At 39.2% G+C, this 19,319-nt stretch overlaps 1 protein-coding gene across 1 annotated transcript in view; it reads right to left on the bottom strand.

The window, feature by feature from the left end:
- Positions 1-199: 199 nt before the first annotated feature.
- Positions 200-19,319, bottom strand: part of clmpb (CXADR like membrane protein b) — a 73,225-nt gene continuing 54,105 nt past the window's right edge. Inside the window, exons 3-7 of the mRNA XM_088301263.1 lie at positions 13,747-13,951; positions 9,927-10,094; positions 8,548-8,670; positions 7,252-7,393; positions 200-5,409 (exon numbers count right to left, since the gene is read on the bottom strand). Coding sequence (XP_088157389.1) covers positions 5,073-5,409; positions 7,252-7,393; positions 8,548-8,670; positions 9,927-10,094; positions 13,747-13,951 — 975 coding nt within the window. The 3' untranslated portion in view covers positions 200-5,072. The remainder of the gene's footprint in view (positions 5,410-7,251; positions 7,394-8,547; positions 8,671-9,926; positions 10,095-13,746; positions 13,952-19,319) is intronic.

The raw sequence follows: 19,319 nt of genomic DNA, 5'->3' as shown, positions 1-19,319 counted from the left end.
AAAAAACACATATGTCCAATTTTGTATTCATTTATTTTTTTTATTTTCACGTTAATGGCATGTCTGTAACGCAGAAACCTCATTCACGTAAAAATAAAAAAATCTGGAAAAAATAGACAGAAGTGTCACAGGACAGTGACAATAAGTTCAATTGCCTATAAAATTTATAACATCCAAAAGAAGACAACGGAAGTCCAAGTAGGTTGTCATTGAATATTTTATTTGCAAATGAAAGAGTAATAACTCATAAATCGTAAAAATATACATTTTTAAAATTGTGATATTTACATGGATTGTTTTTCTCATCAATGAAACTAAGAATTCTGCACGGTTAATCAAAACCAAACAACTGCAGAAAAGAAATGGATGATTGCCAAAGGAAACAAAAGTGTCTTGCATGTCCCCTTAAGTAACGCTGTGCCAAGCGCACCTGCTCCTGAAGATTCAACTCGGTCGTCGAGGAGAAACAGCCGACCAAACACATCCCACACAGACCCATGATGAGTGTAGCACACACAAAAGTGCAAAGTACATGGATAAAAATAGAAAAAAAAATAAAAAAGACAAAAAATAAAGCTTCATAAATTTTTCTGTGAATATATTTACAATTGTAGATTTTTTTTTTCAATTCCTTATCCAAATACATGTATGATACAGCAAAGCAAAGCATTCTCAATCGATTGCTCAGTTTCTACGACATGCAGGTCCCTTCACATCCCTTTTCCAGGGTGACTTCAGCACCGTCCGTCATTTTTTGGGGGGAAAACGCGTCACATTCCGAGGCCCAAATATCTGAGCATCACTTCGCTCTGCCCTCAAGTCAGAAAAAAAGCCAAAACACCGTAACATAAAAACATCGTGGCTATCACACAGCACAAGTTAACCTAACACCGGAGTGTTGATGATTAGACAATACACAGAGAGTGTCGACGGAATACTGCCCTAAAAGATGATACAGAGTGTGTGTGTGGCCTTTACCCCCCTACTGAGATAATGGAAATCTGTTAAAAGAAAGCGCCGCACATGAAAGGATGAAGTCAGGAATCTGTCACCTGAGTCAAAGCGCCTGGAGGAGTTTTAACAGCTGGAAAACTTGCACCCTTTCTTCCTCCTTCCACCTCCACCGTCGGTGCCGCTATTGTTGCTTTCATCGGTGGCGGAGGGAATTTCAATGGTGAGAGCCTTGGCTCGATATCAATCGCGTTAGGAGAAGCTCCTCCTGATTCTCAGTGCTACAGTGCTCCGACAGACTCTTGTGACAACCAACGTTGGAGAATACGCCATTGTTGAAATACAACGACTGTCTCTGGGAGTACCTGTGTGTTGTTACCGCGGGTATGTTGATCTGCATCAGTAATACTGACCAACATTCAATCCATCAAACTAACTCTGAAGGATCAGAAATGTGTGTGAGCACCTGAGTGCTTGTGGAAATGCAGCGATATCGACAAAAGTATAGGGACACATTACAGCGACAAAAAAACTTGGAGTCGTAACACGTTCCAGTCTACTGGTAAAAACGTTACACAAGATATCATATTATTTATTTATCCAGACCAAAATTATCCAACAATGCTTTTGTAGACCTTGCTTTGATTACTTGGCTTTACTCAAAGTGTTTCCACAAAGGTGGAGGCATAGAATTGTCCAAAATGTCTGGTGTCAGGTTAAGAATTCCAGAAAAGTGAATTTCCAACCTCAAGTGCATGATTGGGAAACTGCCGGAATTCTTCTCAAGTAATCTGATGCCCCACAGCAATGTTGTGATATTCCATTTCCATTGGACAGTGACTATATTAGTCTGTTTTGTATGTCTTTTTTGGGGGGGAGGGTGGGGGGGCGTTATTTCCCATTGGAAATTCTTTGAGATCTGACCTCAGACGTTTGGGATGAGATATAATATTTCTTACTTTTCAACAATCTGGACTGACTGCATCATCGGATTCACATGCATCAAGAGGTAGGCTCGTCCCGAGACTTTTATCCTAACAATTCAATATAGTATTTGCATGTACATATAATATTGCCATGTTTGTGCACCCGTGGCCAAGTGTTAAAGCATGAAGCCCAGTTATGAATTATGTACACACTTGTCTCAACACACTCCTCCCCCACAAGCGAAAACATGGCTGCCGCTTGTAAGGCCAGCTTCAATTGACTTTTGAATCCTAATGGAAATAAATACTGCCAGTCCGCATTCATGTCATTGTTAAATAAAGGCTACTTTGCCTGGCTACATCCCCTCTCATTCGCTAACCGTAGATTGTGTGGGTGTGGCCCGGGGGGCTAATACTGAATTAACATGCACGCACTCCCACCGCACACACTCAGACACACATTCACATGCACGCACCCACGCACACTAGTTTCTCTGGTCAGATTTGAACTGCTGTCTGTCGTTTGATATAAAAGGCATCTTTCCCACGTTACAGGTAAGTCAGATGGGAGGTCCCGCATGTGAAGTTAAAATACATGTTTGTTTCACAACAGATCTCAAGAATTTCAATATTATTATTATTATTATTATTATTATTATTTATTTTTTCACTTTTTCACAGTTTTCGAAGAAACATCCGATTAAGTCAAGCTCATGTGCACTGCTGTTTGCACACACACACACATATATATATATATATATATATATATATATATATATATATATATATATATATATATATACATACCGCTGATTTAAACACAAAACAACATGTTTTAAATTCACGTTTGGGTTTTCCATTTGACTTTTACATGCATAGGGATCAAATCTTTGCTCATGTATCCTAATTTATTTAATCAAATGACATCATGTGCATATATCTATCTGTATGTACAATACAAAACAATACTGATTACATAATGTACAGTACATTGCCCTTGGCATGGAATTGCTTTCTCAACAATTGAAACTTTTCACTGCTCTTGAAGTCCCCCCTTTGGGAAGCCTCGATTTTTTTTTTTAATTTATTGAAGTTGCATCGATATTTGCCGCTATTGACCTTCTGAGTCGGTGAGAGGGTGTGCTGAAGATAAGGACAAAGAAAGTAAGTTCGAAAAGGAATAAGGGATCGCAAAGGCACACTGATAGAAAAGCTACTCGCTCTATTTTAAGCTACGTTCAATCAAACTGCACTGGGTTTGTGACCAAATGACAAAAGGGGCATCGGCTGATACCAGACGGACCAATACCATCTCAGCACCCGCTGATTCCGCCAGACAGCCATTGAGTGCCACGCCATTATTATGGATCCATTGAGAGTCCCGACAATGATACCATGCATACTCTTTTACAACTGACGTGATCATACTTCTCACTCCTTTTATCAGGCCCAATTGACCCTTTCTTGCTATGATGTCTAAAAACTTCGGCCTTTGTCTCTTCTTTGGGTTATCTTCACTAATTCAAAGCATGATATAATAAGACAAGAAAGGTGTAGAAGTATTGAGGGAAGCAGACAAGAGCAGAGGCTGAAACGGAGGCAAAAGAGTTACTCGCGGTCTGCCTTGCTAACAATCTAATAACAGAGTGCTTCTCTGAAAAATAGCTCCATGAAATTGAAAAACTGCTGAGGAAATTTCTTTCATCAACATTTATCATGGGGGATTACTTAGTCCTGAGTGCTGAAGCTCACAAATCTTTCGTCGTCAAGACTGTATTTGTCTGCAGCAATCATACGAAGCAACACGCTCAGTTACCGTAGTCCACCTGCTTGTTCCGCTAGCATCTCCTCTGCCTCTCATAGCATCTTCCAACTTTTTGGAGTCTTTCATTTTCTACTTGGGGGGGGGGTAGATCAGGTGATGTCATTAATATTTGTCAACTGTGGGCTTGTCAAGCCCTTTGAGACTCCTTTTGGCAAGACTGTATGAATAAATTGGATGTGACTTCACTCAAGCGAAGATAACGCCAGGAAGAGAAAGCACGAACACCCCCAAATTAGGCTAAGTTCTACGTGCTTATTAATTCAGTACCTTTCTGGGAGCGAAAACAATGCCAACCGTCCTCATCATCACTCACACATTCATGGTGACACGTTTTGGTTTTACTTCTGAATACGCAGCACGTAAACAAACAAACAAGTAAAAAAAAAAAAAAAAAGACATTTTAGGGATCAGTGGCACTTCTTATGACCAAGCTGTCTGTCAATCTTCCGGCCAGCTCTGGTAAAAGAAACACAAAAGACAAGGAAGGGAAAAAAAAATACTCAACTTGAGCTAATAGATGCTTATTCTCTATAATGAAAGCATGGTCTGTCTACAGGCCTAGTATATGTAGATATTAGACATAATTCAGAACCAGAATAGAGGTGAAGACGCCATTGATATGACTCCACTGTTAGTGCTACATCCTTATACCTGAAGTTTGCCCCGCTGCTGGTAAAGCAGATTGGCTGTTCAGTCAGATGAGTGAGTCTAAGTAGGTTCCTTGTGGGGGTTCTCATGAGAGAGGTTGATGATGCATACACAAATATACACACGCACACACACACCCACACACACTGAAATACTGAGCCTGTCCGCACAAATGGGCCCAATTGGGTCAACCCATGGGTGGCAAATGGGGTCTGTGGTTTTGGATCTGATGCCGGAAGATGACATCATCCTCCTGCTGGATAAGAAAATATCTGCAGTCTCCATCTCGTCCGTCTCACGGTGGGAGCGGAGTTCTTCTACTATCAACCAGCTCTGAATGTTTCATCCGCGTTTTACCCCTTTGCTCCTTTACATGCCTAAAATTTTGATTAGATAAATACTCGACGAGCGGGTCCTTTCAACTTGCAGCTCACAGTGCTTCCTTCCTTGAGTCATGAGACGCAAACAGTGCCTCGTCTCTGATCTTATTTTTTTTTCTTTAATGTAATTCAGTAGGGGGCAAGCATTTCATATTTTCCCTTTTAAATATGCATTCATTAGAAGTACTTTTGGACTTATAGTATTGAATTTTTAATTACATCCTTTTAACTAGTTGCATTTCTTTGTTTATGGAGGAGTCTTAGCCTTTGGGAAGGGGGTGCAGGGTTGTGGGGTAAGGATGGGAGTCTGGCATGGCTGCAGGAAGGAGTGAACTTTCAGTCCTACACAGTCTGAAAGGCCTTGGTCTGGGCGGGGACCATGAGGGTCGGGGGTGTCGGCCCAGACATATTCCTGGAGTTGAATTTGGGAGGGGTAGGGGGCTCGGGGGTCTTCGATGGCACCACTGTGGTGTAGGCCGGGGGAGATTGAGGAAAGCCCGGAGGTTGTCCATTTTCCTTCAGAGCTGCAACTGCAGGTGGGCGGGGACGGTGGCCGCGCTGAGCGCTGTTGTGCACCATCGACTGGGTGGAGGAGGCACCTGAGCGTGAGCTACCAGAGCGGGACGAGGACAGGGAGTTGGGCTTCACCAGCTTTGCCTTGGGAGCCTCTGCATCCTCTCTGCACAAACACAAAGGCACGTAAAGAGTATTTACTGATGTCAAGATATATATATATATATATATATATATATATATATATATACATGTACAGTATTTCACAAAAGTGAACACCCCTCAAGCTTTGTAAACATTTTGGGTGACACTTTAATTGCAGTTTGTTCATAAGACACATGAACATGAATGAATCCTTATGACTGATGTCATTAAGCATCATTCGGTAAATGATGTCACTTTTGATGCAATTTTTTTGTTATTAAGTGTCATTTGTTAAATTACATCACTTTTGAGACATTGGTCAATGTTAATTTTGCATCACGTGACACAATTTACTGAATGACACTTAATGACATCTGTCAAAAGGGTTCATTCATGTTTATTACAGGTGTGATTACATGATTATGACAGTCTTATGAACAAACTTCAAATAAGTTTTACCACATTTTGTTATCTGGTCATTAGTCAGTGTACCGTTTATATAACGGAGTAAATTTACTGTCTGCTCAAAATACTGCAACTCTAGACACACCCATTGATATCTAAACCACTGGCAACTAAAGTGATTCACCCCAAAGTGAAAATGTCCAAACTAACGCCAATTAGCAATTTCTCCTACCCGATGTCATGTGACATTAGAAAATCACAGTTATGAATGGAAAGAAGGTGTGTTAAATTTGGTGTTAAAATTCTCACACTACCTCATACCGGTCACTGGCGGCTCAATATGGCATCTTGTGAAAAAGACACACTCTAGGAGACCAGACCAGACTCTAATACACTGCTTTTCCACGGCACAGTACAAACTCAGTTTTATTGGATTCAGTTTTCCACATCAAAATTGTGTCATGCGAAACTGTAAAATTAACGTGACATTGAAGGTATCAGTCGGAAACAGGATACACTTTTAAAACAACTACAATGAATGAAAATGAGCATCTTGTCTAATTGCTTCTCAGCATGGGTCTGGCTACAGTAATTTAATATCATGCCCCCCCCAACTATGGTGTAATATTTATCAGGCACTGTCATCATGTCAGCATTTGTGCACATTGTGAGGCTCATTCGGGCAGCTGAATCGTACTTATGAGAGATTAGTGTCGGCTTTTCCAGCGAAAGTCAAAAACCTCTCATGTGTAAAATGTTGATAAAACATAGTTCTGGAAAAATGTTAGGAAGAGTAAAATAGATACATAAAGCAAAATTATGTGGCTGGGGTTTGTTATAAACCGATCACGCAAGTGGTTGTCTGTTTTTTAGGACATTGCCACTCCACGCATGGCATACACGTAAAAAACAATTCATTTTTTCTGCATTATTGACTGAAAGATGGCCCTCAGCTTGCTAGAACGTCTCTTTGTGACAAATTTGCTAAGAATGTGTACATGTACTCGATGACACTTTTTCCACATAAATTAAAACATACAGTGCAACATAAGTCAATAAAATCAAAAACAATAAAACAATAATGATAACATATTTGATTGCATATTATTTTGTGTTATTTGATTTTACGCAGATCCCAGTTCCTTTTGGTCAACATTAAAATGTTTAGCAGTGATGTCACCTTTAAAGAGGCTATGTCTGCTCTGAAGGCGGTGCGGTTATGACATCTATGGCGACACAATGTATGTGTATCAGATAGGATAGGGATTGGAGGGTCCATTTGAGGTGAAGCTTTTTTAAGTGCATAACACATCTGTTAAGTAATTAGAGAATTGTGCCTATCAGAGCACTATTGTGTGAATATCTGAGGAAATAGTTCGTCCCAAATACTGTCGTAAAAGCCCACGGTTAGAATCACAGACAGAAAGAAAAGTCATAGAGAAAATGAGGAAGAACAAACCTTATCTCATTTGGAGTCTCCTCTTCCTCATACTTTTTTTTCTCTTTTGTTCGGAAGACAAGCCAAATAATTAATATGACGATGAGCACACCCAGGGAAATTCCCACTACTGCGCCAGCCACCTTACCCATATCCTTCACATCTGTGAAAACACAACAGAAACATTAGGGCGGCAGTTGCATGCACATCCATCGGATTTCTTAAGAATAACATTCATTAAAAAAAAAAAAAAAAAAAAAAAATTCCAAAATGAAGGGGGTTTTATACGTAGGTTTACGAGATGTCTATTGTCCTGTTACAAATATGTATAATAATATGGTGGTTTTTACATCAGTACACCACGGCACTAATTACTGGAACAGTATTTAGTTCCACACGTACTTTAGGAGTGCCAGACATTGCGGCTACTGCCTTTACATCCTCTGAGTTTCTGTAGTTTCAATACGTATGTTCAGCGAAGTGGACTGTACTACACCTCATTCGCCACAATGCTGACGTTGACGCCGCAAAAGTATAATTTTGGCTGCCTACCAAGAACCATGACAGCGTCACGAGGGGATTTGTCCCAAAGCAAACAACAAACATCCCATACCCGATATCTTCTTTTGTGGATTCCCCAAATTAGTATTTTTCAAAGCAAGTCTTTTTTTCGGCTCATTGCTATTTCATGATGCTCTCGCCACTCTGTAAACACTGGCACATATCTGGGTCTTTTCTACTTCTTTTTTTTTCTTCTTCTTCTTCGTTTCACTCTTTGGAAGTGTCGAACATAGAAATGATATACCAGTGCGCGATAGCAACCAATTTGTCCATATAATATTCATGGGTGTTAAAATAATTTTTTTGCTTGACTAGGCATTGCCAGAGAAGTATCCTTTTTTTCTATATATTTAATGGTGTGCTTGTTTTCTTACTGGCATAAAAAAGCACAGCATCATACAAAACTGACAAATATTTTGGCCATTACGTTTTTTTTATTTTTTTTTTTACAGTGCTACAAATTTGTTTACACCTGACCCCAAACCGCCCAGCCTCTCTATAAATATATTAGTGTGACAGAGAAACCCAAGTGTTAGAGCACAGGTGGCTGACCGGTAACCACCATTACGTCCAGTGTAGTCCCCTGTGTTGGTGCATTGGGGAAGTGTAAGTAGGTGTGGAAGCACTGAGGGGGAAATAAATGTATTTCCATTTGCAGTTTGAAACAATAACCATCAGTCAGTGTGACAGGTGGAGGCGAGGTGAATGCCGCAATGATTTGCCAGTTGAACCCCATCCCACCTTCCAAACACTCACGCTGCATTGTGACCTCAATGGTGCAATTCTCCTCGCCCACGTCATTGCTGGCTGTGCACCTGTAGACACCTGTGCTGTCCATGGTGAGGTTTCTTAGAGTCACAAGTTCAGGGTTCTTCAGATCTGGGCAGCAGAGAACGGTACAGCCACATCAGATTAGAGAGTGAAAGTATTATTTGTGATTAGGCGCACCGGGGGAAGTGTGAGGTCTATCATATTAAAATGTTTAGAAGGCTTTTGTGAGAGTTGGGACCCCATGGGCGGAACATGGCCCCATACGCTCTAGACTTGACTTGCACGAAAATGAAGTTACTCCAGTCTACCAAAATATGGCCCTGAGAGTTGACCAGGGAAATTTGGTTTCATGAGGATGATTGTTGTGATATATAGCAATAACAGCAAAAGTTTGAAAGGAAAAAATCATTTGAAGTTTGTTGACAGTTGAAGGAATCTACCTTGGTCAATTTGTTTAGAATCCCATAAAAATCATTTGGATTCTTGCTCTCAATAATTGGGAACAGTGGAGAGGTCACAAAGGAAATATAATCAGATATCCGACCCTGCTTTTCTAGGCCATCAATTATTGAATTTCATGTCCCTCATCCTTGATCAAAAAGAGTCCCGCATTGCTATAGCTACATCATAGATGAATACGTGTAGGTTGTTTGAAGAAAACCAATGTTCGATTCCTTAGGGTCCAATAAAAAAGAGCCGATACAAAAATCCTGTGATTAAAAGTCAGGGAGGCGTAATTTTGAGAAAACAATGTAGAAAAAGTATCTGATCATTTTGGGTTTATCCTGTAAAATATTTGTGTTTCTATAGAGATGCAGAGATGTTGTCTAATTATGTTCCAGGATGAATGCCAGAATCCATAGTAGATTTCTGGTAAGCTTTCATGTATAATTCACTTTCACTATATGTTATCATAGATCAGTGCCATAGATATCTTCATCTGATAAAAAGCAATCCTCATGTATATATCATTTTGTGCTATGGATTACAAGTGAAAATCATCCTCAGGGGGGAAAAAAAAATCGTACTGTATGTCTAATTTGAACTGCAGCCATTTTTTTGCTGTCAAGTGGGGGATGTCGTAGTGCAAAGCCATGCAGGCCATGTAAGTCATGCAGAATCAGTGGCCTAATTGTGACAATCGAAATGCCCTGAGCTCAGCACTGCATCTTAATTATTATGCAGCTCTTAATGACAATAGGAGAAATACACTACAAATATACATAGTAGAAAAGTGGCAAGTATGAAAAAGAGATTTCACTGGATAAATGGAGTCAGTAAAGAGTGCCATGATGAAAATTCATCCCTATAGCACATCTCTGTAGATATCGTTAATGGGGTTAACATGTCATTATTTTTCTTACCTATCAGTGCCAGGTTTGGCAGTTTGCCCATGCTCTTGCCTTTGTCTAGCACTCGCTCCCACTTGTAATTGATGGGGTCAGAACCATCGGTGGACTTGCAGCTCAATTTGACGTCGCTCCCTTCCAGGAGGTCGCCATCCATCCAACATCTGGGTTTTGAAGGTTTCACTATATACATGGCAAAAGAATAACAGGTTTAAGAAAGTGTGTATGACAAATATATTTCAGATTTAGTAAGATGGAGCCAACGTATATATTTGATAATAATATAGTATCATTAATATATCTATTTGGCAGTCGGAAGACAGATTCTGTACATACACATTATAACTCAAAACTATAATAGCATTTAGGGTCCATGTTCACCCTTCTTGTCCTGCAAAATGTGAACGTTCCAAAATAAAACTGAGACTTATTGTTACCACTCGAGAGATTTCTCTTTTTGTGTGAGGATGAGGACTGTTGTCAATTGCACAAGTATTCATCAGTGGAATCCCCAAAAAAGCATGCAGATCTTTCTGTAAAACACTTTAAGCTGTACACATTTCGCTCATTGCATTGACCCAGCACCGACCCATTTCCCAGACTGCCTTATGAGCTCATCACAATGCTTGCAGTCACCCATCTTTGATTAAGCTCTATTTGTTTTCCACTCGCACAAAACCTATAGATACATAAATAGTATGGGTGAAAACAAAGAGGATTATACATGAGGTATGCGTTTTAATTCCGTCACTTTATGTCCATAGATGAGTAATAGATGGGCTCAGTTTGAGACTAGAGAGAGTTTAAAAAGAGTCTATGGAGACTCGTTCAATGAGACGACTAAGCTGGCTGTGAATGTCGTTATTTTCATTTTTTTTCTTCCTGCCACAGCTCAAAGGTTTCAGCCCAGCGTCTCAACACAGAGAACACAGACGAGAAGTGCTGGATGCTGCTGAAACGTGCGCTGCCTCTCTGTCTTTAAACACACCGGACGGCTTTGCTGAGCTATAAAAAAAAACGAAAATAGCTTGGCTTCCATCCCAGCAGCGTATTTTTAGATCAGTGGCAAGCTATTTTTAAACGGCCCTTTTCTATTTTGTCGTAGTCGCAGTGTCGGCTTTTATGCGTTTGGCTGGGGCTGATAGTCTGCAGAGCTGCAGCGTGTTGATAAATCCGCACTGTTGTGAGGTAGCTTGTACAAAGACTCATCTTATCTGTATTTTATAGGAGATTTCTTCATATGAGACTGAAAACAACATTTGAAAAAAGTTAAACAAAACTGAAATAAGTAATTTGATTGATTTAGTCAAAGAACAATCCATCTCCACAATAATTGATAACCACACCAATTGACGGGTGTTCAAAAGAGTGGGAGTACTAGTTAGTTGTTTTTTTTAATTGGACGCCAGTCAATAATAGGGCACGTATAGAAACTGACGTGCATTCACCCTCACATTCACGCATACAGTCAATTGATTTCATCCATTTATCCATCTATATCAGGCGTGGGCAAACTACAGCCCGGGGGCCACATGCGGCCCTTTGACGTTTTAATCCGGTCCGTCAAACTTGAAAAAAAGTGAATGAATAAACCTTGTTGTAATGCTTTTGTTCACTTTCATTTAAAATTAAATGTATTTTTTTTCTCCAATGACGCTCCAGTCATCTGCTCCTGGTCCGGCCCCTCTGTCAAATTTTACAACCCAGTGTGGCCCGCCAATCAAAAAGTTTGCCCACCCCTGATCTATATACTGCTTATGCTCATTTGGGTTACATGTGAGCTGGAGCCAGTCCAATGTGATTTGTGATGAAGGATGGTGTATAACCTGCATGTTAGGTAGTAATGAATCAAATATAATACTATTATGTAATCTAATTTTAAAAAGAATTACGTAACTATAATCTGTTATACTATTGGGAGGAAATGAGTAACTAAATTACAGTTGCTTTAATGAATATTTGTAATTACAATTATTAGTTACATTTGAAAAATCAACCATTAGTACGTTAGGTATCAATCAGTGTTTTTTCTTATTTGCCTTTGCCGCTGCTAAATCCAACAATTGTGAAATAAGAGTTGTGAATCGACGTCTGTGTTCAGGTACCAATTATGCCGTTCTACTCAATTGGCTCGATAATGAGTGGAGCTGTGTACCTTGCTTAGGCCAAGCTCGACTAAACTGAAGTACGTCGGAATCAGAGTTGCACCAACCTACGCGGCTTCTACTTAACGGCTCACAACAACATGCATGCAATCAGATGTAACCCTACATATCTAAGGTATTTTTTGGACTATATAAGCCGTTACTTTTTCCCCACGCTTTGAACCCTGCAGCCTTAAATGTTGTTTTTTTTTAAGAATTCTGACAGATGAGCTTCAAGCCTTTGGCAGACTCACCCATATCTTCTGACCAATGAAATTACCGAACACAGTGGACAAATGAAACAATCCGTTGTAGTGCGCACATAGGCTGCGACAGAGAAACTTGTGTGTAGCGGTACGCAGCCATGTAGGAGTGCATATATTACACAGTGAAAATAAGCAGCTTGAGTTCAGTGCCATAAATACAACTATCTCTGCTGTGTGATCCCGTCTCTCTATTGTTTGACAACCGACTCGCAATGGGCGATAGGCGCTAGCGGCTAGCCTCATGTGACAACCAGAGAGACAGAGAAAGCTTTGGGGACGTTACTGCATTACAAGCAGTGTTCGGCATTGCTTGCGGAGCAAAAACATCGACTGGTGTTTAAGGTGAAAGTTTTTCAAAATCCGTGTCAGCCCCTTCTTTGCAAATATCCCATATTATAACATGGAGACCCGTGACTATTAATATGAAAAGGCGAAAGTATGAATGTAAATTTAGCCGTCGTGGCTTTTAATCAGTCGCGTTTCGTAGTAATAAGGTATGTTTTTGGAAACTGGCTCATAAAACCAAGCGTTCACAATTCATAGGAGGCAGCCGTATAAACAACCTGCCTGGCCCCAAGCTATTATCTTGGGGGAGCCAAATGCAAATGTCCATCTCTCTCAAAATCGAAAGTGTCACCGCAAAAGCTGGGGGCAATTTGTAAAAGCTAAGGCCCTAACTCACTGAAATGTCTTTGTGGAAGAGAGATGCGAGTGAGAGGATTAACAGACTGTTCTATTAGAAAACCAATAACCGCGGGCCGAACTAATCTCCCATGATGTTTTAATAAATCGCCCGCTTTTCCGTCACTGAGATGATCTCACTCTTCCCGCCGGACTTTGCGCCCGACTTGAGTGGTAGGCCCGCTCCCACATTTTGCTGCTTGTCCTTCAGGATTGTTTAGCTATGAGCAGAAAATGACAAACATTTCCACTGAGATTGCTCTGACGCTTGTTCGATAAACGAAGAAACTGAAAATAATGAAAAATTTGAGGGATGAAATAGACAATAATGAATTGACTAAGGATTAGGAGGCCAAAACAAGTTCCCCCGACATCATTTGTGTAAATAATTTTCCCAAGAAGCTTATAGGCGGTTTAAGGACAAAGACTGCTGTAATTATAAACTTTCACCTTAAACATAGGGCACACATGCATGCACTCAAATTTCCATTTGCTGAAAATGAAACTGATAAAAAACAGTTGCATGTTTCTGGTCTCACCTCATCAACAAACCAAAAGAAGAATCCAATCAGTCAGTCTGAATCAAATTGAATCATTAGATCAGTCAGCATGGCTGAGGAAATGTGTTAGGCTAATGACCCATTCATGAGGTCTGTGTGTGTGCGCATATGCAGCAACATGGGCGTAAGTAAGGGTGTGTGCGTGCGTGCGTGTGTGTGTGTGTACGTGTGTTAGGACCCTCACCCAGCACAATGAGGTTGACTTGGCTCCAGTGGTACTTCCCCCCAGTCTTGACCTTGCAGTAGTACTCCCCGGAGTCAGTCAGCAGCAGGTCACTGATCAGCAGGGAGGCGTCACCCCCCAGGTACTCCCCAGCAAAGGACAGGCGGCTGGCATCAGTGCTCGTCGCCTCGTTGGTGTACACGTGGCCACCGAAGAATGTAATGATCTAGAAATATGGAAGAGCAACACATCAGAGTCTGCCATTAATGTTGGTTGGTGAACTGTGCTCAAGCCTTCGCAAGCAAATTTGACTAAGTGGTCCCCAACCACTGAGCCACAATCCTCATTTCATTTTTTGTATTTTCTGTGTGTGGGAGTTTTCATGGGCTTTTATTCGGATCGATATCCTCGAACCCAGGGGTGGGCAAACTTTTCAATTGGCGGGCCACAATGGGTTTTAAAATTTGACGGAGGGGCTGGACCAGGAACAGATGGTCGGAGTGTTTTGGTTACCTCACCTCATCGGAGAAAAGAAAAATTAAATGAAAGTGAACAATAGCATTACAACAACATATATGTCTTAGAAAAACCACAGTATTTAGAAAATAAAACAATAACAAAGTTCATTCATCTAATTTTTTTCAAGTTCGGCGGGCCGGATTACAACTTTTCACAGGCCGCATGTGGCCCCCGGGCCGTAGTTTGCCCACGCCTGCTTTAACCATTGGTCTTTTTCACTGTTTTAATGCTGGATAAAATAAGCGTTGTAAGCTTCAAAATAGCGCAATAATAAATAAATTGCATGTTCGCTCGAACAGATTGCGCTCACTGTAGGTGGGCATCTTGCGCGTGATTTACTCAAATTACGATCTTTTACTACAAGCCAGCTACTAAATTGTAGCTGTCTAACATGAGTGAATGTAGTATATAACGCTAAGGATAAAAGGGAGTAATACTGTGTTGGAATTTCAGTGAATTAATATTTATGGTGACCAATAAACAGCTTTGAGCAACAACATTGCCTCTCATTTGGAAAACTGTTAGCGAGCTGCTGAACTAAACAGTGCACAAAAAGCAAAGGCAAAGATGCAGCTAGCGCCAAACAAAATATGCAAATCAGATAGGTTGAGAAATTTAATATTATGTGGTTCAGTTCTAAAAGTAACAGTAAACACACGTGACACGTGAAAAAAAAAATAGTCATACCTAGTCGTAACTGTTTTTTCCCAGTGGTTGCAGAGTCGCTGTTCGATGGATAATAATTCCGACCCAGAGGATACATCCAATCTTTCAAATATCTTATGGCTACATCTTTGAAATATGTAATGTATCCTTCTTGTAGTAAGCTGGTAAATATTAAATATTGTAATACATTGATGATAACATATGACATATTCACAATGTGTCTTTATGGGTGTGAAAGATATCAGCATCACTTATGGCTTGCTGATTATCTACAAGTTTGCTTATTTAATATGATTTATCTTTTCGCAGTGTCGCCAAAAATGACTAAATAATAAAAAAGTTTCCAGAGATAAGAGACCATCATACCAGTGATACCCACAGTAGGCAATGATGGGTTTTTAACAGCATGTAAAAAAAGAATCTGACTCAGTAAATTCGCACACGAGGCACGTACTGTAAATCTTTTTATAACTAAGCGTGGAATAAAGGTTACCTTTCCATGAAATGCACTTCCTTTAATTACTACAAATTTATTAGTGGGTTGCTATTTTATTTTATATTGGTTGCTTATTTTAACCTAAGCTCAATAAAAACTCATAATATAACAGAAAATAATTAAAAACAATAAAAATACGTTTTTTCAAAAGTAAAAATAACATTTGGGCGCTATGAACCTAATTGTTGACATCAAAACCTTTTCTTGTGTGTGTAGTATATTCAATAAAAAATGTTAAGTCCAAAAGTGTTTTCTTTTTTTTTTTTTCGATTTGAAATGTGGAACAGTTCAAAGTTGGCAGCATTGTAAAGAAAAGTGACAATTTCCTTCTCCTTATCTCCACATCTATCTCTACGAGGCTCTCGTTCTGGCTGCATGCATGCCCACAAACACAGACACAGCTGTCACAGTGGCCTATTACCGAGGGCGAGTGAGACCCTGCAGATGGGGCCCACTAAGTGCCGGTGCCACAGCGCATCACTGGCGACCAAACAGGCGCCACCTGCCGTGACCACAGGTGACGACTGGCTGCTTATATCCACCCAAATGCACGGAAAAACACACATGCGCTAAAATTCAAACCCCAGAATGCAAATTGATGTACTTCACATAACAGTGCTGCAGTTCTGCAGAAACAAAATGTACTACCAATAAGCGTGTCTCTGGTTGATTGTATGGCTCCTGCATATTGACTGCTAATTGACAAATAATTTATTGTCCTTGTGCACAGATGTATAGCTACATACTATAGAGAGTAAGAGCATCAAAGTGCTAGTCAAGGGAATTTTTGCAGAAGGCTACAGGCTGTTTGTTTTAAAGCTGCAACGACTAAATGCTGACATGGAGGGTTTATGTCCTCCGCAGGCTTTTTTCATCATTTTTGGAGGACATTTTTACTGGGAAGATGTTTTTATATGGAAACTAAATATCTCAGCATGAAATATTATTTCATGATACATTTCGAACACTTTTTGTGTCTTGTGCAAAAAAATAAAAAATAAATAAATAAATCCTCAATTTAAGCTTATTAATTATCGCAGCGGTTTATAGCGATACTAAATTGTGCAAATGGAAAAATAAATACAAATAATTGTACAATAATAATAAACAGTAAATTTTGATTATTACAAGACAAAGTGATAATCTTACAAGAAATTGTCAATGAAAAAAAAAATCACATTATAACAACAATATGATTTTTTTCCCGAATAAAATTTGAGTTAAGATTCATTTAAAAATGATCATGGATCTTTAATATTTGAATATGTTGAATGACTGCAACATTGTAGGACATACATTAAGTTAGAAAGTTTTGGTGACCACAAGATATATTTTAGAATTTAAATAATCGCTTTGGCCCCTTTGTAGGTTCGATTGATTTTTATTATTATGATGAAACCAAACAGACACTTCATTACATACCCAATGTACAATTGTCTTCACAAAACATCAATATGCTTAATGATTATCACCAAGTATTCCTGAAAATATTCATTTATGTTTTATTGTCATTGAGGTTTTCAGTGATGTAGAACTGCATTGCATTATACTCTGAACATTTATCAAAATGTTATGATTGGCGGCAATTCTTTTCAACTGCAAACTACAACCCTGAAAACAAATTGAAATAAACTCATGAGGCTTCATTATTTGTACAAAATAGATGTTTATTTTTACACGTTATTTAATTATATAGGTGTTGGAAATGTTGCGATAGGTCACGGTGAGTGTATCGTAATGTCTGAGAGCATGACCTTGAACCTGCGGTCTGTGAGCCGAACAAACGTGACCCGCACAATAGCTAAGAGGGGCTAAATGTTGCAGGATGCACTTTCTCTCTCTGACAGTACAAAAGAATGATTTATTCATTCGGCTACAGGCGCAGTCTCTTCAACCTAATCAAATTTTCAGATGTTTGATTTTAATTAATGGCGCCTTCAATGTTATCTTCCCGTTAAAAATTCATCGCAATGTGGCAGCCCCCCCCAACCCCCGCCTTGAATCATTAAAGCTTCAGACAGACGCTTTCATTCGACGACTCCATTCCCTACTTCTTGTCCTCTTCCTGCTCTTTTCTTTCTCGCTGTGTTGCACTTCCATGTGCTAACGCATCAGGACACAAACAAACGACTTCCAAATGGAGTATAACAGAAAACACCTCAATTCCTCTGCCAGACAGCCAGGGAGATTTCACACAGTGATTCTACCTTCATTTTGTTAGGAGAGCGTTCCGAAATGAACGACATTTCAAGTTTTTCAAGATAAAACAAACCACTGTCTTATTGTTCAAGTTTGGAAGATACATTCCGTTCTGTTGCGCTGGTTGACATAAAAAAAAAAAAAATAACAATCCGCAGGGCAAAGAGTGTAAAGAGAATTAATTTCTATATTAAGTCTGCTGACGTATAAATACATCCCCAAAAAAATACAATTAATTTTAAGAATGACATTTTCTCATATTGCCCTGATCAACCATTTTAATCCTTGAGTTTGCTAACATTTATTTATTTATTTTTTTTTCCATCACTGGAGCCCCTTTTGTGGCAGTATCAAAAAAAGTACCAAAAATTTAAGAAAGCCCCCCCCGACCCAGCCCTAAAAAAGGGGGAAAACACACCAGATTTCCGAACATCTAATTGGACATAACACATGATGATGATGCTAAATTTAATTTTAAAGGTTTTTATTTCATTAATATTCTTATTTTTAATTAAATTATTTTTTTTCTTGGGGTCACAGTTCTGCCTTTATATAAAGAGCAGTTAAATGCTATCTGTGAAAATTGCATACAAAGTTGTTACCAGCAGTTATTAATGGTGAAAGATCAATTTAAATGTAATTTTTTAACAAAAGTTGTCTCTCAGTAACGATCCTGTGACATTTTGGAGACTTCACTAAATTTGACAAATGTTTTATTTTGTCTAAAAAATGTCAGCAACATATCATGATATGTGCCTGTGCTGAAAAAATAAATATGTTTGATCAGATTATCGCCTAGAGACAGCGTTTGGGTCTCAGCACATTCATTATGATTCCATTATGATATGTTCGTACATACTAACAAGGGTTAAAATGTCACTTGCCTGCTAATTCAGTTACACGAACACCGAAACTCATGTTGATGTTTGGCCTGCAGCATAAACAAAAATGCATTGAAATCCCACTAGAAATGAACTCAAGCTTGTTTTTGGAGCCATTTATAGTCAATCTTCGTCACTTAAATTAGTTTTTGTCTCAATGTGAATCTCTAACTTCTTGATACTGATTCCTATTGCTGTGTTGGAGTTTGGTTCCCACTCTGTGTGAGTCATGCGTCGTTGAGCCCATGGGTTGAGGGTGCAAAATGACGTTCATATTAGAATTTGAGTAATTTCTGCAGAAATCCGAAGTGTGGAGCTCATGGATACTTTAGTTTTTAAAAATTCCTCTCACTATGTTAAATGGCAAGTGCTTCGTTTGACACCCGTCTTTCATTCAAATAAACAAAATAATCCAATGACAGCAAACATTGTTATTGTAATTTTGCATTCAATTCAACAAACATTTTTAAAAACTGCAAGAACCAAACGGCAGTTGAGCAATTTCTTCCAGCACATATATTCGAGACATTTTAGATATTTTATTTTCAGTACCGCTTATCCTCATCAGGGTCGCAGGTGTGACTTGAAATGTGGGAGGAAACTGGATATATAATGATATATGAAAACAGAGATAATGAGTCTGTGGTGTATTGTAAACAATTTCTGAAGTGTGAAATATCAGATGTCTCGTGTCAAAATGTTTATATAGAGAATTCCAATAAATAGAAAACTCTACATGTAAAAATTAATCCAAACGTCAAATCATCCATTTTGCAATTTAGTTGTGAAATCTAATATCAATATTAGGGTGATGCTATTTTCATCTATTCAAA

The sequence above is a fragment of the Idiotropiscis lumnitzeri genome, chromosome 7, assembly GCF_059441095.1.
Source record: "Idiotropiscis lumnitzeri isolate Australia: NSW breed Sydney's pygmy pipehorse chromosome 7, RoL_Ilum_1.0, whole genome shotgun sequence".
Classification (NCBI taxonomy): domain Eukaryota; kingdom Metazoa; phylum Chordata; class Actinopteri; order Syngnathiformes; family Syngnathidae; genus Idiotropiscis; species Idiotropiscis lumnitzeri.
Note: the sequence above shows the minus strand (reverse complement) of the source record. Positions and strands in the feature narration are given on the sequence as shown.